The following is a 25,069-nucleotide window of genomic DNA, read 5'->3' on the forward strand; positions in this document are numbered from 1 at the left end:
GGGCCACGCTCTCCTCACCTTGGTGAGCTCCTTGATGACCAGAGGGCTGCTGAGAGAGGACAGCAGCTCCGGCGGGGACTCCAGAACCTTCTTCCTCTCGTCTGCCACGTCCCGGTCCTCTGGCAGCGCAGACACCCTGTTCAGCAGGGCCACCTAAACACAGGGCACAAACAGCACTCTGCCACCTTGCTGCTGTGGCACAAATGACTTCCCCCAGCACCCCCAACCCGGGCAGGATCCATCCCTTTCACCAGTCACCCCTGGGAACAAGCCTTTGCTGCTCCATGGGCTCAGCTGCAGCCTGCCTGGGGTGCGGATGGCATGGAGCTGATGCAGGGGCACTGGCCCAGCACTGGGACCTATTCTCCTCTCTTGTCTCCTGCTAGCAGCTCTCACTCCCACCATGGTCTGCAAGGGCAGAACTAGCTCTTGCCAGAGGCTCTGATGCTGCTGAAAGGCCACCTTGCCAAATTTGCCAGCAAAATATATCACAGGCTCAGAGGATGTCAGGGGCTGGAAGGGACCCCCAAAGATCATGGAGTCCAACTCCCCCTGCCAGAGCAGGAGCAGAGAATCTAGAGCAGGACCATTTGGAAACTGCACACAAAACCTTCCAGCTGCCAGAGAGTCAAAGTCCCCTGGAATCTGAATCATAGACTCACAGAGCTGGCAGGGTTGGAAGGGAGCTCAAGGCTCAGCCAGTTCCAACCCCCCTGCCATGGCCAGGGACACCTCACACTGCAGCAGGTTGCTCACAGCCACCTCCAGCCTGGCTGCAAACACCTCCAGCCAGGAGGCTGCCACCACCTCCCTGGGCAGCCTGTGCCAGGCTCTCACCACCCTCCTGGCCAACAACTTCTTCCTCACAGCCAATCTCCAGCTCCCCACTTCTGGTTCTGCTCCATCCCCCCCAGTCCTATCCCTCCCTGACACCCCAGAGCAGAGGGGCAGGATCCTCTCCCTCCACCTCTGGCAATGGGCACTGGCAGCCCAGAAGGCTCAGCTCAGCTGCCCTTGGCCTTCTGGGCTGCCAGTGCCCATTGCTGGCTCCCTGTGCCAGGCCTGATTCCTGCCCCCCTCAGAGGTGTCCCAGACCCCTATCCCTCCCTGACACCCTTGCAGCCCCCTGCAGCTCCTGGAAGGCCACAATGAGGTCTCCTGGGAGCCTTCTCCTCTGCAGCCTGCACAACCCCAACTCTCTCAGGCTGTGCTCACAGCAGAGCAGCTCCAGCCCTCTGCTCCTCCTCCTGGCCCTGCTCTGGACACCTTCCAGCCCCTCCAGAGCCTTCCTGGCACAGAGGCTCCAGAAGTGGAACATGCTTCAGCTCACCCATTTCCTCCGCCTGCAGATGCCACAGACCACAGTTCTCAGCCTCCAGAGGAGGTTTGTCTCGATGAGGAAGAGGAGGAAGAGGAAGGAGAAGCCCTGGATGCTCAAGGAGGTCAGGTAGCGCCCGATGCCCGGCGGCTCCCAGGAGAAGTAATTCATCTGGTAACTGATATCTGAGCAGGGAAGGCAACACAGCAGGGCCTGAGGTGGGGCAGAGGAGCTCCAGGGGAGGCTGTGAGCCCAAAGCTTTGCCAGCCTCACCTCCAGCCCACCCTGCCTCCCTGCCAGCTCTGCCAGCCTCACCCCCAGCCCACCCTGCCTCCCTGCCAGCTCTGCCAGCCTCACCCCCAGCCCACCCTGCCTCCCTGCCAGCTCTGCCAGCCTCACCCCCAGCCCACCCTGCCTCCCTGCCAGCTCTGCCAGCCTCACCTCCAGCCCACCCTGCCTCCCTGCCAGCTCTGCCAGCCTCACCCCCAGCCCACCCTGCCTCCCTGCCAGCTCTGCCAGCCTCACCCCCAGCCCACCCTGCCTCCCTGCCAGCTCTGCCAGCCTCACCCCCAGCCCACCCTGCCTCCCTGCCAGCTCTGCCAGCCTCACCCCCAGCCCACCCTGCCTCCCTGCCAGCTCTGCCAGCCTCACCCCCAGCCCACCCTGCCTCTCTGCCAGCTTTGCCAGCCTCACCTCCAGCCCACCCTGCCTCCCTGCCAGCTCTGCCAGCCTCACCTCCAGCCCACCCTGCCTCCCTGCCAGCTTTGCCAGCCTCACCTCCAGCCCACCCTGCCTCCCTGCCAGCTCTGCCAGCCTCACCCCCAGCCCACCCTGCCTCCCTGCCAGCTTTGCCAGCCTCACCTCCAGCCCACCCTGCCTCCCTGCCAGCTTTGCCAGCCTCACCTCCAGCCCACCCTGCCTCCCTGCCAGCTTTGCCAGCCTCACCTCCAGCCCACCCTGCCTCCCTGCCAGCTTTGCCAGCCTCACCTCCAGCCCACCCTGCCTCCCTGCCAGCTTTGCCAGCCTCACCTCCAGCCCACCCTGCCAGCTTTGCCAGCCTCACCCCCAGCCCACCCTGCCTCCCTGCCAGCTTTGCCAGCCTCACCTCCAGCCCACCCTGCCTCCCTGCCAGATCTGCCAGCCTCACCTCCAGCCCACCCTGCCTCCCTGCCAGCTCTGCCAGCCTCACCTCCAGCCCACCCTGCCTCCCTGCCAGCTCTGCCAGCCTCACCCCCAGCCCACCCTGCCTCCCTGCCAGCTTTGCCAGCCTGATCTCCAGCCCACCCTGGCTCCCTGCAGCTCTTTCCAACGCTTCCCAGAGGAGGATTCAGCTCTGGAGGAGATCTGGCAGAAGATGCCAACTGGAGATGCTGTCACTGTTGGGACTGGGATTTCTTAACTTGGCTACAGAACCCTGGCCCACATTTTCCTCCAGATCACCCAGATCCCCATTCCTCCACATCCTCCAGTAAGGAAGAGCCCTGGACTAGATCACCCACAAGTGTCAAACACAGCCTAGTTTGGCTTTAAAATGGTACCTGGAGCTACTGCTCAGGCTGGGGAAAAAGGCCTCAGGAGGCTGCCCAGCTCCCCCACCCTCCCCAGAGGGACTCCCCAGTCTGGCTGTGGTAGGATGGGCAGCATGGGCAGGTGAGGACCAGCACAGGGACTCACTGAATGCCTTGCAGATGAAGATGGCTTCAACAGAGGAGGTACAGAACTGAATGAATTCATAGTTCTGGTAGAAGTCACTGATGCATTGGCCCAGGCAGTAATTGGGTAAGACAAGGAAGACTTTATCCAAGGTTTTGGAGAGGTCCATCAAGCCCAGCTCTGAAAGAGGAGAGGAGGATCAACAGGTTGGAGTTAGCTGTGTTTAGAGCAAGGCCCTGAGACTTCCAGCTTCAGGAGGAAACCCAACAAAGCTGCCATGTTTGGTCAGAGAATCACAGAACTGGCAGGGCTGGCAGGGAGCTCAAGGCTCAGCCAGCCCCAACCCCCTGCCATGGCCAGGGACACCTCACACTGCAGCAGGTTGCTCACAGCCACCTCCAGCCTGGCTGCAAACACCTCCAGCCAGGAGGCTGCCACCACCTCCCTGGGCAGCCTGTGCCAGGCTCTCACCACCCTCCTGGGCAACAACTTCTTCCTCACAGCCGATCTCCAGCTCCCCACTTCTAGTTCTGCTCCATCCCCCCCAGTCCTATCCCTCCCTGACACCCCAGAGCAGAGGGGCAGGATCCTCTCCCTCCACCTCTGGCAATGGGCACTGGCAGCCCAGAAGGCTCAGCTCAGCTGCCCTTGGCCTTCTGGGCTGCCAGTGCCCATTGCTGGCTCCCTGTGCCAGGCCTGATTCCTGACCCCCTCAGAGGTGTCCCAGACCCCTATCCCTCCCTGACACCCTTGCAGCCCCCTGCAGATCCTGGAAGGCCACAATGAGGTCTCCTGGGAGCCTTCTCCTCTGCAGCCTGCACAACCCCAACTCTCTCAGGCTGTGCTCAGAGCAGCTCCAGCCCTCTGCTCACCCTCGTAAGATGATGGGTAAGAAAGGATGGCAACAGCTTTGTCTGCCAGTGTGGGCACATCCCTGGGGTGAAAGAGTGCCCTTGGGGGTTGGATGTGGCTGGTGCTGGCAGGGTGCAGTGCTGGCAGGCAGGGAGGGCAGCGACCCACCTGGGATGCTCATGATGGTGACGGCCAGGAAGGTGGCAGTGCCCGAGAGGATGTTGAAGATGGTCAGGCGAGTGTAGGCTGTGGCTGCCACGGAGAAGAAGAAGCTGAGGAGGTACATGAGGGGGATGATGGCCCAGCCATAGAGGAGGAAGATCAGCATCACATCCACCAGGTGGCTGTCTTGGGTGAAGGCTTGCACGTCGAAGGCTTGGAATATCACCTGGGGCACAGCAGCACAGGTTTGCCTTGGCCAAAAGCCGTGGCTCAGAGAGCCCCTGGAGTCCCCAGGGAGGCTGTGGAGTCTCCTTCTCTGGAGACCCTCCAGCCCCATCTGGATGTGTGACCTGCACTGGATCCTGTGGTCCTGCTCTGGCAGGGGGGTTGGACTTGGATGATCTCCTGAGGTCCCTGACATCCTGTGAGCCTGTGGCTCCTCGTCCCCGTGGCCCAGGCAGCAGCACAGCACTGTCCCAGCTAACCCCTCACAGCTGGCTCCCACCAGCAGCCCAGGACTGTCCCCAAGAGAAGACCTCTCTCCACACACTGGGATGCAAAAAGGCAGGTTTGGGGAACTCCTCTCCCTGCTCCCCTGGTTGTGAGACTTCCCAGTGCCCACCCAAGCGCTGAGGTGCCAGAGGCTGCGGGCTGGGCACGGCCCAGCTGCCAGCAGGACCAAGGGACAGCTCTCCTGCTGGTCAGCAGCGCCAGCAGCCCCACCACAGGCAGGAGCAGCGGCCCCCAGAGCTCCCACCCGCAGGAGGGCAGCAGGGTGACTCACCAGCATGAGAGCACAAGGGATGAGGAAGTTGATGATGTCCCAGAGCAGGGCAGAGAGCCAGAAGTTGACCACGTAGACGCCGCTGACGAACTGGACGTGCTTGGCCTTGATGGCTCTCTCGCTGACCAGCAGCAGGGCGAAGGTGCTGGCGAGGGAGGCCATGCCATAGAGCAGGTTGATGGCAATGGCAAAGCCAGTCTGGCCTCTGTGGGGGACAGCAGGGGCACAGCTCAGCACGGGGACAGCTCAGCAAACCCACCCCGAGGCTGGGTGGGGCCAGCACATCCACGCCACGCTCCAAGCCAGCAGGCAGGAGCAGCCCCCCGGGGGGAAGTGGGGCTCCCCCACACAGCACACCTCAGACCTCCACCCTGCCTCTGGCACTGGAGATGGGGGAAGAAATTCTTCCCAGTGAGGGTGGGGAGACACTGGAACAGGTTGTGGATGTCCCCTCCCTGGAGGTGTTCAAGGCCAGGCTGGATGAGGCTTTGAGCAACCTGGGCTGGCTGAATTTGAGGCCGAGGAATGCATCCAGACAGCAAAGCTGGAGCGGTGTAGAGAGCTCAGAGCAGCCTCCCAGCACCTGAAGGGCTCCAGGAATGCTGGGGAGGGACCTGGGACAAGGGCTGGGAGTGCCAGGCCCAGGGACAATGGCTTTGAGCTGGGAGAGAGGAGGCTGAGAGTGGAGAGGAGGAAGAGATTCTTGGCAGTGAGGCTGGGGAGACTCTGGCACAGGCTGCCCAGGGAGGCTGTGGCTGCCTCCTGCCTGGAGGTGTTGAAGGCCAGGCTGGATGAGGCCCTGAGCAAGCTGTGCTGGTGGGAGGGGTCCCTGCCCATGGCAGGGGCTTGGAGCTGGATGATCTTGAAGGTCCCTTCCAACCTTTAAGGTCTCTTCCAGCTCAAGCCATTCCATGATTCTATGACTGTTTCTGCCTGTCTCCCCCTGTGCTCTAATCTCCTGTGGAAAACCAACCCCAACCAGCATCCTGAGGGCAACATCCAACCATTGAGACACAGACATGGAGGGTGGCAGGGGGGCCAGGCTCAAGCAGGAAAGCCTTCTGCACAGCTTTGCTCTCCTGACCTTCTGAGCACAATCACAGCTGCATTTGGGCCTGAGAAGCTGCAGCCTGGCTCCTCACACCACTGACAGCACCAAGCCCATCTGCAGCCAGGGAAGGAGGGCAGGAGGGCAGGCAGGAGGGCAGGCAGGAGGGGAGGCAGGAGGGGAGGCAGGAGGGCAGGAAAGAGGGCAGGAAAGAGGGGAGGAAAGAGGGGAGGAAAGAGGGGAGGAAAGAGGGGAGGAAAGAGGGGAGGAAAGAGGGGATGCAGGAGGGCAGGCAGGTGAGCAGGCAGGATGGGAGGCAGGAGGGAGTGCAGGAGGACAGGCAGGAGGGGAGGCAGGAGGACAGGAAAGAGGACAGGAAAGAGGGCAGGCAGGAGGGGCTACAGGAGGGCAGGCAGGAGGGCAGGCAGGATGGGAGGCAGGAGGGGAGGCAGGAGGGGCTGCAGGAGGGGAGGCAGGATGGGAGGCAGGAGGGGAGGCAGGAGGGGCTGCAGGAGGGGAGGCAGGAGGGGAGGCAGGAGGGGAGGCAGGAGGGCAGGCAGGAGGGGAGGCAGGAGGGCAGGCAGGATGGGAGGCAGGAGGGGATGCAGGAGAGCAGGCAGGAGGGCAGGCAGGATGGGAGGCAGGAGAGCAGGCAGGAGGGGAGGCAGGAGGGGAGGCAGGAGAGCAGGCAGGAGGGCAGGCAGGTGGGCAGGCAGGAGGGGATGCAGGAGGGGATGCAGGAGGGCAGGCAGGAGGGCAGGCAGGAGGGGAGGCAGGAGGGCAGGCAGGATGGGAAGCAGGATGGGAGGCAGGAGGGGAGGCAGGAGGGGATGCAGGAGGGCAGGCAGGATGGGAGGCAGGATGGAGGCAGGAGGGGATGCAGGAGGGCAGGCAGGATGGGATGCAGGATGGAGGCAGGATGGAGGCAGGAGGGGATGCAGGAGGGCAGGCAGGATGGGATGCAGGAGGGCAGGCAGGATGGGAGGCAGGATGGGAGGCAGGAGGGCAGGCAGGAGGGCAGGCAGGAGGGCAGGCAGGATGGGATGCAGGAGGGCAGGCAGGATGGGAAGCAGGATGGGAGGCAGGAGGGGATGCAGGAGGGCAGGCAGGAGGGGATGCAGGAGGGCAGGCAGGTGAGCGCGGCGCCGCCAGACCTACTCCATCAGCTGGTCCTTGGCCTTCTCGGTGATGTTGCGCGGCTGGGGGTAGTTGGTGACCGTGATGGAGGCATTGGGGCCCACCAGCGCCCTGAGGAGAGCGTTGTCAGCCAGCATGAGGGCCGTGGCAGGGGAGTGGTAGGCCTGGTTGTTGAAGAGGGCAGTGACCAGGGTGCGGTTGGCGTCCCCCCGGAAGGCGGCGGCGGCGATGTAGTGCTCGTTGAAGGCTCCTCCCTCCTGGGAAGCTCTGGAGATGAGGAACTCCTCCAGGCCCCCTGCAAACACCACCACTGCTGGCAGCAGCCCCCAGCACACCACACCTGCCCAGGGACTGCCGGCCCTGCTGGCCCCACCCGGCCCCCACCCCACTCAGCTCTGCCTGGAGACTCTCTGCTGCCAACGGGCACAGCCCAAGGGGCAGTGGATGGAAACTGCAGCCCAGGAGGTTCCACCTCAGCAGGAGGAGGAACTTCTGCCCTGGGAGGCTCCCAGAGGCCTGGAGCAGGCTGCCCAGAGAGGTTGTGGAGTCTCCTTCCCTGGAGCCTTCCCAGCCCTGTCTGGATGTGTTCTGTGTGCCCTGGGCTGGGTTCTCTGCTCCTGCTCTGGCAGGGGGCTTGGGCTGGATGATCTTCCAAGGTCCCTTCCAACCCCTGTGCTCCTGCAGCACACAGGTTGGGGCTGTGCAATGCTCACAGCACTTTGCCAGCAGAGCCCCTGCCTGGCTGAGGAAGGGGCAGGGCAGGTTGCTGCTGGGACAGGCTCCTGCCCTCCCCCTCTTGGGCAGCATCTGCCAGCCCTCCAGGCTGGGGGTTTTTGCCTCCTGACAAAGCTCTGCTGCCTGGCTGTGTTCCTGTGTGACCTGTGCTGGGTTCTAGGGGGTTGGACTGGAAGGTCTCCAGAGGTGCCTTCCAACCCCTAACATCCTGTGAGCCTGTGAAGGAGGGGGCAGGAGCAGCCCCACACAGGGGCCAGCCCTGAGGGCAAGGTTGTGCTCCGGTGAGCCGTGCCGGAGGGCAGGTGAAGGGGCACGCCGGGTACGCCGCAGCCGGCGCCGCGGCCACCCACGCCGAGGGCCCTGCCAAGAGAAGGCCCTGGCTCCTGCAAAGCCCACCAGGCATGGCACGGGCTGCTGCCCAGGTGCCCTGTGAAGCCTCACCCAGCACCTCCAGCGGCGACTGGCGCTGGGCAGCCAGCAGCTCCTCGTACTGCTCCGCCAGCCTCTGCGCCAGCCCCGAGGAGGCCGAGACGGAGAAAGGCACCACGGTCTGGCCGTAGGGCTCCAGGCTCAGCCTCAGCTGGCAGGAGTCCCTGGGCCCTGGGAAGGTCTTGGCCACGATGAGGGCAAAGGCAGTGAAGATCAGAGGCACGAGGAACTGCGCCGCCACCATCTTCCAGTTGCGCCAGCTGTACATGGCTCTCTTCATGAACATGGCGTAGAACTGCTGGCAGCACAGGTAGAACTGGCAGGGGAGAAGGCAGGTCAGTGCCAGCCATGCCAGCTGCAGACAGCCCCACCAGCCACCCCCCCCCCCCCCCCCCCACGCAGCTGGTGGGGGGCAACGACCCCCCGGCCACCTCCCTGCCCCACGCGCGGCAGCCAGCCCACAGCAGAGCCTGAGCAGGGCAGCAGCTCCAGGGCGGCAGGTCAGGGAAACCCACACTGGGCTGCGTTGGAAAGGACCTTTCAAGGTCACCCAGTCCAACCCCCTGCAGCCAGCAGGGACAGCTGCAGCCACAGCAGGCTGCTCCCAGCCCCAGCCAACCTGCCCTGCACTGCTGCCAGCCATGGGGCAGCTCCCAGCTCTCTGGGCAGCCTGGCACAGGCTCTCCCCACCCTCAGCACCAAACCTTTCTCCCTTCTCTCCACTCTCAGTCTCCCTCTTGCAGTTCCAACCATCCCCCCTTGGCCTGGCCCAACAGGCCCTGCTATCTGCTCAGCCCCTGAAGCACTGCAAGGCCCCCACAAGGTGTCTCTGGAAAGCTAGCCCAGCAAACTGAGGCAGCTGGGGCAGCCCATCACACTGCCCAGCTTCCCAGCAGGCTGCAGTCCCTCTGGGATCTCAGGTGTTAAAAGCAGCTTCAGCCACGACCTTTACCTTCCTCCAGCTCTCAGCATCTGAGGTTCACAAAGAGGCTTACTGCAGCTGGGCTGCCTGCCAACACCAGGGGTGAGACACCCAGCAGCTCCCAGCCTGGCTCTGCAAGCACCTGCTTGGCTTTTGAAGCCCAGAACCTTCCTTCTCTCCTCCTGCCTCGGAGCCATGCCCTTGGGAAGCAGGGGAAATGCATCCCAGGGGTGCAGGCAGCAGGCCAGGAAGGGCTGCCAGGGCTGGGGAAGGAAGGTGGCTTTGCTCTGCTGGAAATCTCAAGTGAGGCACCAAGAGCTGCAAACCCCTTTAGATCATCTGGGACACCTTCAAGAGCATCTCTGTAGACCTCAAGGCTAACATGGAGAGGGTGGCAACAACCAGCCCCCAAAACAATCAGCCCTGGAGATGTGGCTTCCAATGGGACCTCCCAGTTTGACCTCCCAAACCAACGGCAGCCACCGTGGGGGAGACTCCAGCTGCTGGCCCTGCTCCAGAGGCCTCCTGCAGAGGTCCTCTCCCTGCTCCCACTGCATCATTTCCCCCCCCCCAGCACCAACCCCAGTGTTGAGCTTGATGCTGGAGCAGTCCTCAGTGATGAGAGCCCCACTGTCATCTGTCAGGTCTGTCATGCCACTCAGGCTGCTGGAGTCGTCCATGGCCCAGTCGTTGGAGCGGCGCTCGTGCTGGTACTGCAGGGCAGGCAGCTGGATGGCCTGGATGTCCATGCTGGAGTCCACCAGCTTCCCAACCCTGCAGCAGGAGGGAAAGGAGGGGAGGAAACACTTGGTCAGGCCAAGCCCAGGCACAGATCCAGGCTGGGTGCAGAGTGGGTTGAGAGCAGCCCTGAAGAAAGAGCCCTGGGGGTGCTGGGTGCTGAGCAGCTTCCCAGGAGCCAGCAGTGCCTCCTGCAGCCCTCAGGCAGCTGTGTGCTGGGCTGCAGCCACAGCAGGGTGGGCAGAGGGCAGCAGAGGGGATCCTGCCCCTGGGCTCTGCTCTGCTCAGACCTCACCTCCAACCCTGCCTCCAGCTCTGCTGGCCCCAGCAGCAGAAGGACACAGAGCTGCTGCAGAGAGGCCAGAGGAGGCCACAGAGATGCTGCCAGGGCTGGAGCAGCTCTGCTGGGAGCACAGGCTGAGGGAGCTGGGGCTGTGCAGCCTGCAGAGGAGAAGGCTCCAGGGGCTCCTCAGAGCTGCTGCCAGCACCTGAAGGGATCCTGCAGGAAGGCTGCAGAGGAACTTTTGCTGAGGGGGTCTGAGCCAGGCCAAGGGGGAAGGGTTTGGAGCTGAGGCAGAGCAGGGTTGGACTGCAAGTTCTTCAGTGTGAGAGTGGGGAGATGCTGGTAGAGGCTGCCCAGGGAGGCTGTGACTGGCTCCTCCCTGGGGGAGCTCAAGGCCAGGCTGGATGAGGCCTTGAGCAAGCTGTGCTGGTGGGAGGGGTCCCTGCCCATGGCAGGGGGTGGAGAAGATGACCTCTGAGGTCACTTCCAACCTGAGCCATTCCAGGACTGAATTCTATGACTGAAACAGCCCCAGCCAGGAGCAAGCTGTTCTGAGCTGGAGAAGCCAAACTCAGGAGCCAAAAAACAAACCCAAGAGCCAAAACCCAAACTCAAGAGTTAAAACCCAACCCCAAGAGCCAAAACCCAAACTCAAGAGCCAAAACCTAAACTCAAGAGTTAAAACCCAATCCCAAGAGCCAAAACCCAAACCCAAGAGCCAAAACCTAAACTCAAGAGTTAAAACCCAACCCCAAGAGCTAAAACCCAACCCCAAGAGCCAAAACCCAACCCCAAGAGCCAAAACCCAATCCCAACAGATGAAACTCAAACCCAAGAGATAAAACCTAAACCCAAGAGCCAAAACCCAAACCCAAGAGCCAAAACCCAAACCCAAGAGCCAAAACCTAAACTCAAGAGTTAAAACCCAACCCCAAGAGCTAAAACCCAACCCCAAGAGCCAAAACCCAAACTCAAGAGCTGAAACCCAATCCCAACAGATGAAACCCAAACCCAAGAGCCAAAACCCAAACCCAAGAGCCAAAACCCAACCCCAAGAGCCAAAACCCAACCCCAAGAGCTGAAACCCAATCCCAACAGATGAAACTCAAACCCAAGAGATAAAACCCAAACTCAAGAGCCGAAACCCAATCCCAAGAGATAAAACCCAAGCCCAAGAGCCAAAACCCAAGCCCAAGAGCCAAAACCCAAGCCCAAGAGCCAAAACCCAATCCCACAAGCCAAAACCCAACCCATGCCCCAAGAGCTGTGCAGGACAATGCTGTCCCCAGAGGCAGCCCCAGCAGGGCCAGCCTCCCTGCTGCCCACCTGAGGAAGACCTCCTCCATGGTGGTGACGGAGGCTCCGTAGCTGGCGATGCCCAGCTCCTCGCGCCTCTGCTCCAGCTCTGTGAACAGGGCCTCGAACCTGGGGGGAGATGCTTGGCATGAGGCACTGCCCCTCAGGAGGTGGGCACTCACAGCTGGAGGCATTGCCCCTGCAGCTGCTTTCAGCCCTTGCAGCCAGCTCTGAGCCTGCCTGCAGCACCTCAGCACCCCAACAGCAGCTCTTGTGTTCCACCTTCTCCGGGCCACAGCTGTCACCAGCTGCTGGTGGCCTTGCAGGGCTTACAAGGGTTAATCAGAAAGCTGGGAACAGACTTCTGAGCAGGGCCTGCTGGGGCAGGCCAAGGGGGAATTGTTTGAGCTGCAAGAGGGAGACTGAGAGTGGAGAGAAGGAGAAAGGTTTGGTGCTGAGGGTGGGGAGAGCCTGTGCCAGGCTGCCCAGAGAGCTGGGAGCTGCCCCATGGCTGGCAGCAGTGCAGGGCAGGTTGGTTGGGGCTGGGAGCAGCCTGGGGTGGCTGCAGCTGTCCCTGCTGGCTGCAGGGCTTGCACTGGGTGAGCTCTAAAGGTTCCTTCCAACCCAAACCACTCTGAGATTAGATAAATAGGAGGCCAAAGGCCACCTAAGCTGGGAAGGTGCCTTCTGACCAACCCAGTCTGGGGTTCTATGATCAGTAAGTGCTGTCCCATGCAGCTGCTACACAGGGGGCGACATGGTGGGCATGGGGACATGGGAGTGATGTGCCAGCAGGCACAGGGGGAGGACAGCAGTGACTGGAGGCACCAGATCCCATTTTCCAAGGCCAGCACTGACCCAGAGTGCAGCTCCACTTCCAAGCAAGCCCAGGAGGACAGCACATGAGGGGACCCACCTGGGGTCCCAAGGAGGGCCAGCAGGGGAGCAGGCTGTTACCTGTGAGTGCTCTCCTTGGGCAGGATGAAGGACAGCTCTGCCCCAGCGTTGCTCTCCATGGTGGCGTTGGGCACGTAGTGACAGATGAGGCGAGAGATCTCCCCCAGGTTACAGTAGGGCTCCTTCACCATCACCATGTGGTACCCTGCCCCTGGGCACAGCCACAACACAAGGGACAGCAGGCTCAGGGGCAGCCCAGGAAGGGCAACCCTGGGGTGCTGGAGCAGGGGGATGGACACTGAGGCACCGCAGAGGGGTCAGTGTCAGCCCAGGCTGGCCCTGGGGTGCTGGAGCAGAGGGATGGACACTGAGGCACCGCAGAGGGGTCAGTGTCAGCCCAGGCTGGCCCTGGGGTGCTGGAGCAGAGGGATGGACACTGAGGCACCACAGAGGGGTCAGTGTCAGCCCAGGCTGGCCCTGGGGTGCTGGAGCAGAGGGATGGACACTGAGGCACCACAGAGGGGTCAGTGTCAGCCCAGGCTGGCCCTGGGGTGCTGGAGCAGAGGGATGGACACTGAGGCACCACAGAGGGGTCAGTGTCAGCCCAGGTTGGCCCTGGGGTGCTGGAGCAGAGGGATGGACACTGAGGCACCACAGAGGGGTCAGTGTCAGCCCAGGCTGGCCCTGGGGTGCTGGAGCAGAGGGATGGACACTGAGGCACCGCAGAGCTTCCACAGCTTTGCCTGGGCCACGGACACGAGGCAGGAGCAAGTGTGAGGACAGGCAAGGCGCAAGGGGTCCCGTTCCCTTCCCGGCGCCGCCCTGGCGCCGCCCCCGGGGTGGGAGGAGGCAGGGAGCTCCCGGCCGGCCGCTGCCTTACCGTACTTGCGCTTGAGGAAGAGTGCGGAGCCGCAGCACTGCAGCTCGCCCTTGGCCATGATGGCGATGCGGTCCCCCAGCAGGTCTGCCTCGTCCATGAAGTGCGTGGTCAGCAGGATGGTTCTCTGGCTCCGCTGCTGCTGCAGCAGGTCCCAGGTGGCCCTGCGGGAGGCTGGGTCCATCCCCGAGGTCGGCTCGTCCAGCATCACCACCTGCGGGCCGCAGGGGGGCGCTGCTGAGGCGGCGCTGGGAGAGGGGCAGGGGGCACACGGCCTAGGGGGCCTCCCAGCACTGCAGTGCATCCTCCCAGTGCTGCAGCCTCCCAGCGCTGCAGTGCAACCCCCCAGTGCTGCAGCCTCCCAGCGCTGCAGTGCAGCCTCCCAGCACTGCAGCCCCCCAACACTGCAGTGCATCCTCCCAGCACTGCAGCCCCCCAGCACTGCAGCCTCCCAGCACTGAAGTGCAGCCCCCCAGCACTGCAGTCCCCCAGCACTGCAGTACAGCCTCCCAGCACTGCAGCCCCTCAGCACTGCAGCCTCAGAGCTGTCCCACTTTGTGGGGGGGCTCCTGGCCCCTCCTTCACAGGATCAGAGGATATCAGGGGTTGGAAGGGACCCAAAGAGATCTTCCAGTCCAAGCCCCCTGCCAGAGCAGGAGCAGAGAGCCCAGCCCAGGGCACACAGAACACATCCAGACAGGGCTGGGAAGGCTCCAGGGAAGGAGACTCCACAACCTCTCTGGGCAGCCTGCTCCAGGCCTCTGGGAGCCTCCCAGGGCAGAAGTTCCTCCTCCTGCTGAGGTGGAACCTCCTGGGCTGCAGCTTCCATCCGCTGCCCCTTGGGCTGTGCCAGGGTGCAAGTGATGCTGTCCCTGCATCTCCCACTGGCTCACCACAGGTGAGGAAGGACCTGAGGGGTGCCAGGAGGACCTGTGCTGGCCCCAGGGAGAAAGGCTGGAGGTGAGGCCCCTCAGGCACTTGCCTTGGAGTCGCCTATGAGGGCGATGCCAATGGAGAGCTTCCTCTTCATGCCCCCCGAGAGGGCCTTGCTGAGGGCATGGCGCTTGTCCTCCAGGTTCAGGATCCGCAGGATGTGGTTGATCTCCTCGGGGCACTTGGAGGCTGGGTACCCCTTCAGCTGCCAGGCAGGCAGAAGGGAGGGTCAAAGCCTGCCTGCAGGGTCTGCCAAAGATCCCTCCCAACACACTGGCCACTGCCTGCTGAGCCTCAACCACGCTCCCTGCTCCCAACCCAGGCAGCAAAGTTGGGGAGCACAGGACTGGGCTCCTGCCCAGCCCCCAAGTTGCTGCCACAGCTGGGGGAGGGCTTTGCACAGAGCCATGCTGCACATGACCTCTCCACTGCTCTACCAGCCAGGCAGGGAGCTCCTGCTGCCCCTGAGGTGGAACGAGGAGGCAAGGGCTGTGCTGCTTATTGTGGACTGGTTTGGGTTGGAGGGGACCTCCAGAGCTCACCCAGTGCAACCCCCTGCAGCCACAGCAGGCTGCTCCCAGCCCCAACCAACCTGCCCTGCACTGCTGCCAGCCCTGGGGCAGCTCCCAGCTCTCTGGGCAGCCTGGCACAGGCTCTCCCCACCCTCAGCACCAAACCTTTCTCCCTTCTCTCCACTCTCAGTCTCCCTCTTGCAGTTCCAACCATCCCCCCTTGGCCTGCCCCAACAGGCCCTGCTCAGCAGTCTGTCCTCAGCTCTCTCCTGGCCTCTTGAAGCCCTGCAAGGCCACCAGGAGGTCTCCCTGGAGCTGGTGCCAAGGTGTCCCCACTCTCAGTGTCAACCATCTTTTCCTTCTCTCCAGTCTGAGTCTCCTTCTAGTTTAAACCATCACCCCTTGCTCAGCAGTCTGTCCCCAGCTCTCTTCCGTCCCCTTGAAGCCCTGCAAGGCCACCAGGAGGTCTCCCTGGAGCCTTCTCCTCTGCAGGCTGCACAACCCCAACCCTCCCAGCCTGGGCTCCCAGCAGAGGGCTTCCAGCCTCCCAGCACTGCTGTGGCCTGCCCTGGAAGGCCCTCCCCAGCCCTCCCCAGCCCGGGGGGGGTGCAGGGAGCCTGCCCTGCCCGCGCTCACCCCTGCATAGAAGCGGAGGTGCTCCTCCACGGTCATGTTGTCGAAGAGGACGTCGTGCTGGGGGCAGAGGCCCAGGCTGCGGCGGATCAGCACCATGTCCCGCGAGATCTCGTAGCCGTTGATGTAGGCCTGGCCGCCGCTGGGCGAGTGCAGGCCTGCCGGGGGCGGCAGCTCAGCCTGGGGCCGCCCTGACACCCCCGCGGGCAAAGGGCTGCGGGGAGGGGCTGCCGAGCGCCCCCACGGCGGCGCAGCCCCCGGCCGGCAGCCGCAGCCGGGCCGGCGGCTTTGGCCCTGGGCATCCCCGAGGGGAGGAGCACCTGGGAGTGCTGCTGCAACGGGCAGGCAGGGCTGCATCCAGCCTGCATCTGGCATGGCTCTGGCCTGGCTCTCACACCTGGGAGTGCTGCTGCAAGGGGCAGGCAAGGCTGCATCCAGCCTGCATCTGGCATGGCTCTGCCCTGGCTCTGAGACATGGGAGTGCTGCTGCAAGGGGCAGGCAGGGCTGCATCCAGCCTGCATCTGGCATGGCTCTGCCCTGGCTCTGAGACATGGGAGTGCTGCTGCAACGGGAAGGGCTGCATCCAGCCTGCATCTGGCATGGCTCTGCCCTGGCTCTGAGACATGGGAGTGCTGCTGCAAGGGGCAGGCAGGGCTGCATCCAGCCTGCATCTGGCATGGCTCTGCCCTGGCTCTGAGACATGGGAGTGCTGCTGCAAGGGGCAGGCAGGGCTGCATCCAGCCTGCATCTGGCATGGCTCTGGCCTGGCTCTCACACCTGGGAGTGCTGCTGCAAGGGGCAGGCAGGGCTGCATCCAGCCTGCATCTGGCATGGCTCTGCCCTGGCTCTGAGACATGGGAGTGCTGCTGCAAGGGGCAGGCAGGGCTGCATCCAGCCTGCATCTGGCATGGCTCTGCCCTGGCTCTGAGACATGGGAGTGCTGCTGCAACGGGAAGGGCTGCATCCAGCCTGCATCTGGCATGGCTCTGGCCTGGCTCTGAGACATGGGAGTGCTGCTGCAAGGGGCAGGCAGGGCTGCATCCAGCCTGCATCTGGCATGGCTCTGCCCTGGCTCTGAGACATGGGAGTGCTGCTGCAAGGGGCAGGCAGGGCTGCATCCAGCCTGCATCTGGCATGGCTCTGGCCTGGCTCTGAGACATGGGAGTGCTGCTGCAATGGGCAGGCAGGGCTGCATCCAGCCTGCATCTGGCATGGCTCTGGCCTGGCTCTCACACCTGGGAGTGCTGCTGCAACGGGCAGGCAGGGCTGCATCCAGCCTGCATCTGGCATGGCTCTGCCCTGGCTCTGAGACATGGGAGTGCTGCTGCAAGGGGCAGGCAGGGCTGCATCCAGCCTGCATCTGGCATGGCTCTGGCCTGGCTCTCACACCTGGGAGTGCTGCTGCAACGGGCAGGGCTGCATCCAGCCTGCATCTGGCATGGCTCTGCCCTGGCTCTGAGACATGGGAGTGCTGCTGCAATTGGCAGGGCTGCATCCAGCCTGCATCTGGCATGGCTCTGGCCTGGCTCTCACACCTGGGAGTGCTGCTGCAAGGGGCAGGCAGGGCTGCATCCAGCCTGCATCTGGCATGGCTCTGCCCTGGCTCTCACACCTGGGAGTGCTGCTGCAACGGGCAGGCAGGGCTGCATCCAGCCTGCATCTGGCATGGCTCTGCCCTGGCTCTGAGACATGGGAGTGCTGCTGCAAGGGGCAGGCAGGGCTGCATCCAGCCTGCATCTGGCATGGCTCTGGCCTGGCTCTGAGACATGGGAGTGCTGCTGCAAGGGGCAGGGCTGCATCCAGCCTGCATCTGGCATGGCTCTGCCCTGGCTCTGAGACATGGGAGTGCTGCTGCAAGGGGCAGGCAGGGCTGCATCCAGCCTGCATCTGGCATGGCTCTGGCCTGGCTCTGAGACATGGGAGTGCTGCTGCAAGGGGCAGGGCTGCATCCAGCCTGCATCTGGCATGGCTCTGCCCTGGCTCTGAGACATGGGAGTGCTGCTGCAAGGGGCAGGCAAGGCTGCATCCAGCCTGCATCTGGCATGGCTCTGCCCTGGCTCTGAGACATGGGAGTGCTGCTGCAAAGGGCAGGGCTGCATCCAGCCTGCATCTGGCATGGCTCTGCCCTGGCTCTGAGACATGGGAGTGCTGCTGCAAGGGGCAGGCAGGGCTGCATCCAGCCTGCATCTGGCATGGCTCTGGCATGGCTCTGAGACATGGGAGTGCTGCTGCAAGGGGCAGGCAAGGCTGCATCCAGCCTGCATCTGGCATGGCTCTGCCCTGGCTCTGAGACATGGGAGTGCTGCTGCAACGGGCAGGCAGGGCTGCATCCAGCCTGCATCTGGCATGGCTCTGGCCTGGCTCTGAGACATGGGAGTGCTGCTGCAACGGGCAGGGCTGCATCCAGCCTGCATCTGGCATGGCTCTGGCCTGGCTCTCACACCTGGGAGTGCTGCTGCAAGGGGCAGGCAGGGCTGCATCCAGCCTGCATCTGGCATGGCTCTGGCCTGGCTCTCACACCTGGGAGTGCTGCTGCAAGGGGCAGGCAGGGCTGCATCCAGCCTGCATCTGGCATGGCTCTGGCCTGGCTCTGAGACATGGGAGTGCTGCTGCAAGGGGCAGGCAGGGCTGCATCCAGCCTGCATCTGGAATGGCTCTGCCCTGGCTCTGAGACATGGGAGTGCTGCTGCAAGGGGCAGGCAAGGCTGCATCCAGCCTGCATCTGGCATGGCTCTGCCCTGGCTCTCACACCTGGGAGTGCTGCTGCAACGGGCAGGCAGGGCTGCATCCAGCCTGCATCTGGCATGGCTCTGGCCTGGCTCTGAGACATGGGAGTGCTGCTGCAAGGGGCAGGCAGGGCTGCATCCAGCCTGCATCTGGCATGGCTCTGGCCTGGCTCTGAGACATGGGAGTGCTGCTGCAACGGGCAGGCAGGGCTGCATCCAGCCTGCATCTGGAATGGCTCTGCCCTGGCTCTGAGACATGGGAGTGCTGCTGCAACGGGCAGGCAGGGCTGCATCCAGCCTGCATCTGGCATGGCTCTGGCCTGGCTCTCACACCTGGGAGTGCTGCTGCAAGGGGCAGGGCTGCATCCAGCCTGCATCTGGCATGGCTCTGCCCTGGCTCTGAGACATGGGAGTGCTGCTGCAAGGGGCAGGCAGGGCTGCATCCAGCCTGCATCTGGCATGGCTCTGGCCTGGCTCTCACACCTGGGAGTGCTGCTGCAACGGGCAGGGCTGCATCCAGCCTGCATCTGGCATGGCTCTGGCCTGGCTCTCACACCTGGGAGTGCTGCTGCAACGGGCAGGGCTGCATCCAGCCTGCATCTGGCATGGCTCTGCCCTGGCTCTGAGACATGGGAGTGCTGCTGCAAGGGGCAGGCAGGGCTGCATCCAGCCTGCATCTGGCATGGCTCTGGCCTGGCTCTCAGACCTGGATCTAGCCTGGCTCTATCCTGGCTCTCAGCCTGCCTCTAGCCTGCCTCTAACCTGGCTCTATCCTGGCTCTCAGCCCGTCTCTAGCCTGGCTCTATCCTGCCTCTCAGCTTGGCTCTAGCCTGGCTCTCAGCCTGGCTCTCAACCTGGCTCTCAGCCTGGCTCTCAACCTAGCAGCGGTCCCAGTGAGCCCAGGGCAGACCTCCAGGGAAGCTGCCATGAGCACCCTGAGCTGGCAGGAGCAGCACAGTGCCAGGGAAGAGAGAAGCAGCAGAGGTCCCCATGCCCTCCATGCCACAGCAGGCTGCCCACAGCTCAGCAGCTCAGGATGAAGACCACTCCTTGGTGAAGGCTACTCCTTGGTGCCAGCCCTCTCTGGGCCATCCTCTGTGGGGCTCTTTGTCTGCCAAGGGCTCTGCAGCTGTCACTTGTCCCCGCAGTGATCCCCTTGCACAGGGCCAAGAAGGGACCTCCGCCCTGCCTCCCTCTCCCCAGGCAGTGATCTGCCTCTCTCTCCCCCAGCACCCCTGGCCAAGGGCTCAGTGAACCCAAAGTGCTGCAGGGAGGAGGCAAACCCCTTCCCCAGGCTCAGAGGTGGAGCTCAGCCCCTCTTTGGCAGCCCAGCCATCAGCCCTCGCCCAGCCCCCGCCAGCCCCTGCAGCAGGACGTGGCCTCTACCTGTAAGCATGGACAGGGTGGTGGTCTTCCCAGCACCGTTGTGTCCCAGCAGGACAGTGATCTGCCCTTCATACATGTTCACTGTGAGGTCCTTGACTGCCTCTTTTGTCTTGTTGCCCACTTTGAAGACCTGTGGAGATGCCAGGATTGAGCTGATGCTGGACTCAAGCCACTGTCCCCTCCCCTCCATCTGGCAGTCAAAGCCCCCGGGGATCAGGTGGTGCTGGGGTGCAACTCAGGTTCAGCTCCCTTGCCAACGGGTTCAGCACAGATGTGACCACAGCTGTAAGTACCCAAAGCTTCAGCCCACCACAAAATGCAGCCAGCTCTGGAGAAGAGGCTCAGGTGTCCCACCCAGCCCAGGGCACGGAGGGCAGTGGGATGCTAAGGAAGGTGCCCGCAGGCAGCAGTATTGCCCCTGAGCAACACTCTGATCTGCCTGTGCTGTGCTGGGCAGTTGGTACCTTGGAAAGGTGCTTGATTTTGATCCCTGACACCAGGTCTGCAGGCTCCTCCTCGATGTATTGGCTCTTCAGAGCTTTCTCAGGGTCCTCCTCCTCCTCCTTCTCTTTTCCCACAACCGTCCTGGGGCGCCCGCACCAGTACGAGGGCTGAGGGCACAGAGAGCATCTCAGACACAGCACCAGGCCACCCCTTCTCCCCAGCCTTCTGCACCCCCCTCCCACAGAGGTGCCTCCCAGGGATCTCCAAGACCACTCTCCCTGGCCTGGGAATGGCCAGCCAGCACATCTTCAGCAGGCAGGTAGGTCAGACTGGGTGAGACTGCTCCTCCTGCCCTGCTGCCCTCCTCTGCCTCTCCCTCAGGGCAGGATTGGCTCCTGCAACAGAGTCACAGAGCTGGCAGGGCTGGAAGGGAGCTCAAGGCTCAGCCAGCCCCAACCCCTGGCCATGGCCAGGGACACCTCACACTGTGTGAGGCTGTGCTCACAGCCACCTCCAGCCTGGCTGCAAACACCTCCAGGCAGGAGGCTTCCACCACCTCCCTGGGCAGCCTGTGCCAGGCTCTCACCACCCTCCTGGCCAACAACTTCTTCCTCACAGCCAATCTCCAGCTCCCCACTTCTAGTTCTGCTCCATCCCCCCCAGTCCTATCCCTCCCTGACACCCCAGAGCAGAGGGGCAGGAGCCTCTCCCTCCACCTCTGGCAATGGGCACTGGCAGCCCAGAAGGCTCAGCTCAGCTGCCCTTGGCCTTCTGGGCTGCCAGTGCCCATTGCTGGCTTCCTGTGCCAGGCCTGATTCCTGACCCCCTCAGAGGTGTCCCAGACCCCTATCCCTCCCTGACACCCTTGCAGCCCCCTGCAGATCCTGGAAGGCCACAATGAGGTCTCCTGGGAGCCTTCTCCTCTCCAGCCTGCACAACCCCAACTCCCTCAGGCTGTGCTCACAGCAGCTCCAGCCCTCTGCTCCTCCTCCTGGCCCTGCTCTGGACACCTTCCAGCCCCTCCAGAGCCTTCCTGGCACAGAGGCTCCAGCACTGGCCCCAGAACTCCAGCTGTGGGCTCAGCAGAGTGGAGCAGAGGGGCAGAGGAAGGGTCAGCCCAGCTGACAGGGTGACACTCATCACCCAGCTCCTGGCAGGAGCACCTGGGGGCTGCAGACCCCTCAGGCCCACCCCTGGGCAGGCAGCACTCAGGGAGTTTCAAGGGACTGGATCTGGTTGCTCAGGCCTGGGGCTTCTCTCCAGTGCCTTCATGGAGACACCCAACAACAGCCTGTGTGCCAAGAAGGCTTGGCACACAGATGCCAAACCCAGATGACCTCCATGCTCAGTTCAGAAATGCAGCTGCAGCAGACACCCTGCAGAGCCCTGGACTTTGGAGGCCACATCCACAGATTCATAGAAGGGTTTGGGTTGGAAGGGACCCTAAAGATCATCCAGCTCCAAGCCCCTGCCATGGGCAGGGACCCCTCCCACCAGCACAGCTTGCTCAGGGCCTCATCCAGCCTGGTCCTGAACACCTCCTGGGTGGGGGCAGCCACAGCCTCCCTGGGCAGCCTGTGCCAGTTTACTGCAGGGCAGCCTCCAAAGCTACAGCAGACCATGTTTTGCTGGACTCATCTCCAGGAGCCAGGCCCAGCATGGTCCCAGCTGGTTGGTGGATGAAGGAACCAAGGTCTGGAGAAAAATCAGCTCCAGGACAAGTTAATGGCCAAAATTCACACATTCAGAGATCACACTGGGCAGGAAGGGAGCCTCCAAGGTCATCCTGTCCAACCCCCCTGCACTCTGCAGGGACACCTCCAGCTACAGCAGGCTGCCCAGGGCCACATCAAGCCTGACCTTCAATGTCTCCAGGCATGGGGCCTCAAGCCACTGGGCTCCAGTGCCTCCCCACCCTCATTCTGCCCTTTCCACTGGGCTCTGCTGCTGCTGGGGGTGGCCAGCAAAACCACCCAGCAATGCCACTCTGATTGCTGGTGCTGCCCTTCCCCTGGGGCCACAAACACCTTCAAATCACAGCACAGAATCAACCAGGTTGGAAAAGACCTCAGAGATCACCAAGTCCAACCTACCACCCAGCACCTCCTGACAGCTAACCCAGGGCTTCAAGGGCCACATCCAAGCCCCTCTGGAACACCTCCAGGGATGGGGACTCCACCACCTCCCTGGGCAGCACATCCCCAGGGCCAATCTCTCTTGCTGGGAAGAACTTTCTCCTCCCCTCCAGCCTAAACCTCCCCTGGCACAGCTTGAGACTGTGTCCTCTTGTTCTGCTGCTGGCTGCCTGGGAGCAGAGCCCAACCCCCAGCTGGCTCCAACTTCCCTGCAGGGAGTTGCAGAGAGCAAGAAGGTCTCCCCTGAGCCTCCTCTTCTGCAGGCTAAGCAACCCCAGCTCCCTCAGCCTCTCCTCCCAGGGCTGTGCCCCAGACCCCTCCCCAGCTTTGTTGCCCTTCTCTGGACACCTTCAAGTCTCTCAATGTCCTTCTTGAGCTGAGGAGCCCAGAGCTGGACACAGGGCTCCAGGGGTGGCCTGAGCAGTGCTGAGCACAGGGCACAAGGACTTCCCTGCTCCTGCTGGCCACACTCTGCCTGCTGCAGGCCAGGATGCCCTTGGCCTTCTTGGCCCCCTGGGCACACTGCTGGCTCATGTTCAGCTGCTGCCAACCAGTACCAAATCTTCCTACTGAAAGCACCATGGAGGGTAGGCAGCCCTGGTTAAAGCCATGTGGTTAAAGAAAAGCAAGCACAACAAATCACATCTTCTGCAGCTCAGGAGGCTGCTGCCAGCCTTGTATCTTGGGTACAGAGGTGCAGAGGTGGCACAGAAGTGGGACCCCCCCCAAGCAATCACAGAACCACAGAATGTTAGGGGTTGGAAGGGACCTCCAGAGCTCATCCAGTCCAACCCCACTGCCAGAGCAGGAGCAGCCAGGGCAGGGCACACAGGAATGCATCCAGGTGGGTTTGGAATAGCTCCAGAGCAGAAGGCTCCACAACCCCCTGGGCAGCCTGCTCCAGGCTCTGCCACCCTCACAGGGGAAAAATTCCTCCTCCTGTTTCCATGGAACTTCCTCTGCCTCAGCTTGCCCCCACTGCCCCTTGTGCTGTGCTTGGCTAGCCCTGAGCAGAGCCTGGCTCCAGCCCTGCACATCTTTAGCCCCAGCACTGAGGGCAGTCCTCAGGCTGCTCTGCTCCCAGCTCCCAGCCCCAGCTGCCTCAGCCTGGCCTCCCAGGGAGATGTTGCACTGCCTGCAGCAGCTCTGTGCCTCTGGGCTGGACTCTCTCAAGCACTTCCCTGAAGTCCTTCTGGAGCTGAGGGGCCCAGAACTGGACACAATACTTCAGATGCAGCCTCAGCAGGGCAGAGCAGGGCAGGAAAACCTCTCTGACCTGCTCCCCACAGCCCTTCTAATCCAGCCCAGGCTGCCTTTGGCCTTCCTGGCCACCAGGGCTCATTGCTGGCTCATGAGCAGCCTTCTGGCCTCCAGGACCCCCCAGGTCCTTTTCCCCAGAGCTGCTGTGCAACAGCTCAGCCCCCAGCCTGTCCTGGTCCCTGGGGTTGTTCCTCCCCAGATGCCAGTCTCTCCCCTTGGCCTTGTTGGATTCCATTCCATTTCCTCCTGCCCCAAGCCTCCAGCCTGCCTGGAGCTGGCTCCTTATGCAGTCTTCTGCAGTGGCCCTTCTGCAGTGGGAGCTTCCCACGTGGCAGCACAGCAGCGCTGCTGCCCACCTGGGAAGGCTAAGCAGCATTTGTCCAGCCTCTGGTGAGGAAGGTGAACTCCATCAGGTGAGGAGGTGAGAGCAGGGGTGATGATTGCACACACAGAAGAGACCCCAAGGCCCTCCTGCTCCAACCTCTCCAGGTCCCAGAGCAGCTGGAACGAGCTGCTTGGCCACGAGCACACTGCCGGCTCACGGGCAACCTCCCATGCACTAGGACCCTCTTCCTCTTCACTGCTCTCCAACAGGTCAGTCCCCAGCCTCTCCTGGGGTCGTTCCCCAGCTGCCCCAGGGCCCCTGGCAGGGGCTGGCAGCAGTGCTCACCGTCAGGAAGAAGTAGCAGGGCTGAGGCACTCCGTACTCGCCGGGGAACACGGCCTCCACGTACCACGTCACCAGCCCGTACAGCACCGAGTCCAGCAGCAGCATGCCCAGCACCTGGGCCAGGGTGAAGTTGTCATCCACACTGATTGGCTTCATCAGGTCCCTCCACTGGATGCCAGTCCCTGCAACACACACAGGGCACTGCCCACCTGCACCAGGGCAGGCCAGGGGATGCCCCACTGGAGAGCAGCACCGTGGAGAAAGACCTTGGAGTGCTGGTGGGCAGCAAGCTCTGCCTGGGCAGCAATGTGCCCTGGGGGTGAAGAAGGCCAAGGGGATCCTGGGGGGCAGCAAGCAAAGTGTGGCCAGCAGGGCTGGGGAGGGTCTGCTCCCCCTCTCTGCTCTGCCCTGCTGAGAGCACAGCTGCAATCCTGTGTCCAGCTCTGGGCTGCCCAGCTCAAGAGGGGCAGAGACCTGCTGGAGAGAGTCCAAGGGAGAGCCAGGAGGAGGATTTGGGGACTTGAGCCTCTCCCCTGGGAAGAGAGGCTGAGAGCCCTGGGGCTGTTTAGTCTGGAGAGGAGAAGGCTGAGAGTAGATCTGATCAATGCCTATCAATAGCTGAGGGGTGGGGGGCAAGGGGAGGGGGCCAAGCTCTTTGGGGTGGTGCACAGCAATAAGCCAAGGACCAATGGAGACAAACTTGGACAGAGAAGGTCTCACCTCAGCAGGAGGAGAAACCTTTTTGGTGTGAGGGTGCTGGAGGCCTGGAGCAGGCTGCCCAGGGGGGTGGTGGAGTCTCCTTCTCTGGAGACTTTCCAGCCCCAGCTGGCTGTGTTCCTGTGTGCCCTGCCCTGGGTGCTCCTGCTCTGGATGAGCTCTGGAGGTCCCTTCCAACCTCTACCATTCTGTGATCCTCCAGGCTGCTGGATGGCATTCCCCCATCCCCTCTTGGTGATGAGGAGCACACAGAATCACACAATGCCAGGTTGGAAGGACCTCCAGGATCTTCCCTGCCCAAAGCATGGTCCAGACAAGCTGGCCCAGCACCTGCCCAGCTGCATCTGAGCAGTGTCCCACGCTGGGGACTCCCCCACTGCTCTGAGATCATTCCAGCAGCTGATTGGTCTGAGGGTGGAAAATCATCCTCTTGTGTCCTAGCAGTGCCTTGTCCCCACCACCCCTCATCCTTTTCTTGTCAGAAGGGAGTCTCCATCTCCTTTGAACACTGGAACATGGGG

The 25,069-nt window shown here is 62.8% G+C and overlaps 1 protein-coding gene across 1 annotated transcript in view; it reads right to left on the reverse strand.

Annotated features, from left to right (window-relative positions):
- Positions 1 to 25,069, reverse strand: part of ABCA3 (ATP binding cassette subfamily A member 3) — a 64,030-nt gene that overhangs the window by 8,612 nt on the left and 30,349 nt on the right. The window contains exons 10-25 of the mRNA XM_054180720.1: positions 23,832 to 24,013; positions 19,787 to 19,933; positions 19,323 to 19,452; positions 15,213 to 15,367; positions 14,114 to 14,269; positions 13,135 to 13,345; positions 12,315 to 12,465; positions 11,388 to 11,486; positions 9,622 to 9,814; positions 8,131 to 8,434; positions 6,976 to 7,249; positions 4,770 to 4,974; positions 3,992 to 4,211; positions 2,993 to 3,151; positions 1,331 to 1,503; positions 19 to 153 (exon numbers count right to left, since the gene is read on the reverse strand). Of these exons, the coding sequence (XP_054036695.1) occupies positions 19 to 153; positions 1,331 to 1,503; positions 2,993 to 3,151; positions 3,992 to 4,211; positions 4,770 to 4,974; positions 6,976 to 7,249; positions 8,131 to 8,434; positions 9,622 to 9,814; positions 11,388 to 11,486; positions 12,315 to 12,465; positions 13,135 to 13,345; positions 14,114 to 14,269; positions 15,213 to 15,367; positions 19,323 to 19,452; positions 19,787 to 19,933; positions 23,832 to 24,013 (2,894 nt within the window). The remainder of the gene's footprint in view (positions 1 to 18; positions 154 to 1,330; positions 1,504 to 2,992; positions 3,152 to 3,991; positions 4,212 to 4,769; positions 4,975 to 6,975; positions 7,250 to 8,130; positions 8,435 to 9,621; positions 9,815 to 11,387; positions 11,487 to 12,314; positions 12,466 to 13,134; positions 13,346 to 14,113; positions 14,270 to 15,212; positions 15,368 to 19,322; positions 19,453 to 19,786; positions 19,934 to 23,831; positions 24,014 to 25,069) is intronic.

Source organism: Dryobates pubescens, chromosome 4 (genome assembly GCF_014839835.1).
Source record: "Dryobates pubescens isolate bDryPub1 chromosome 4, bDryPub1.pri, whole genome shotgun sequence".
NCBI classification, from domain to species: domain Eukaryota; kingdom Metazoa; phylum Chordata; class Aves; order Piciformes; family Picidae; genus Dryobates; species Dryobates pubescens.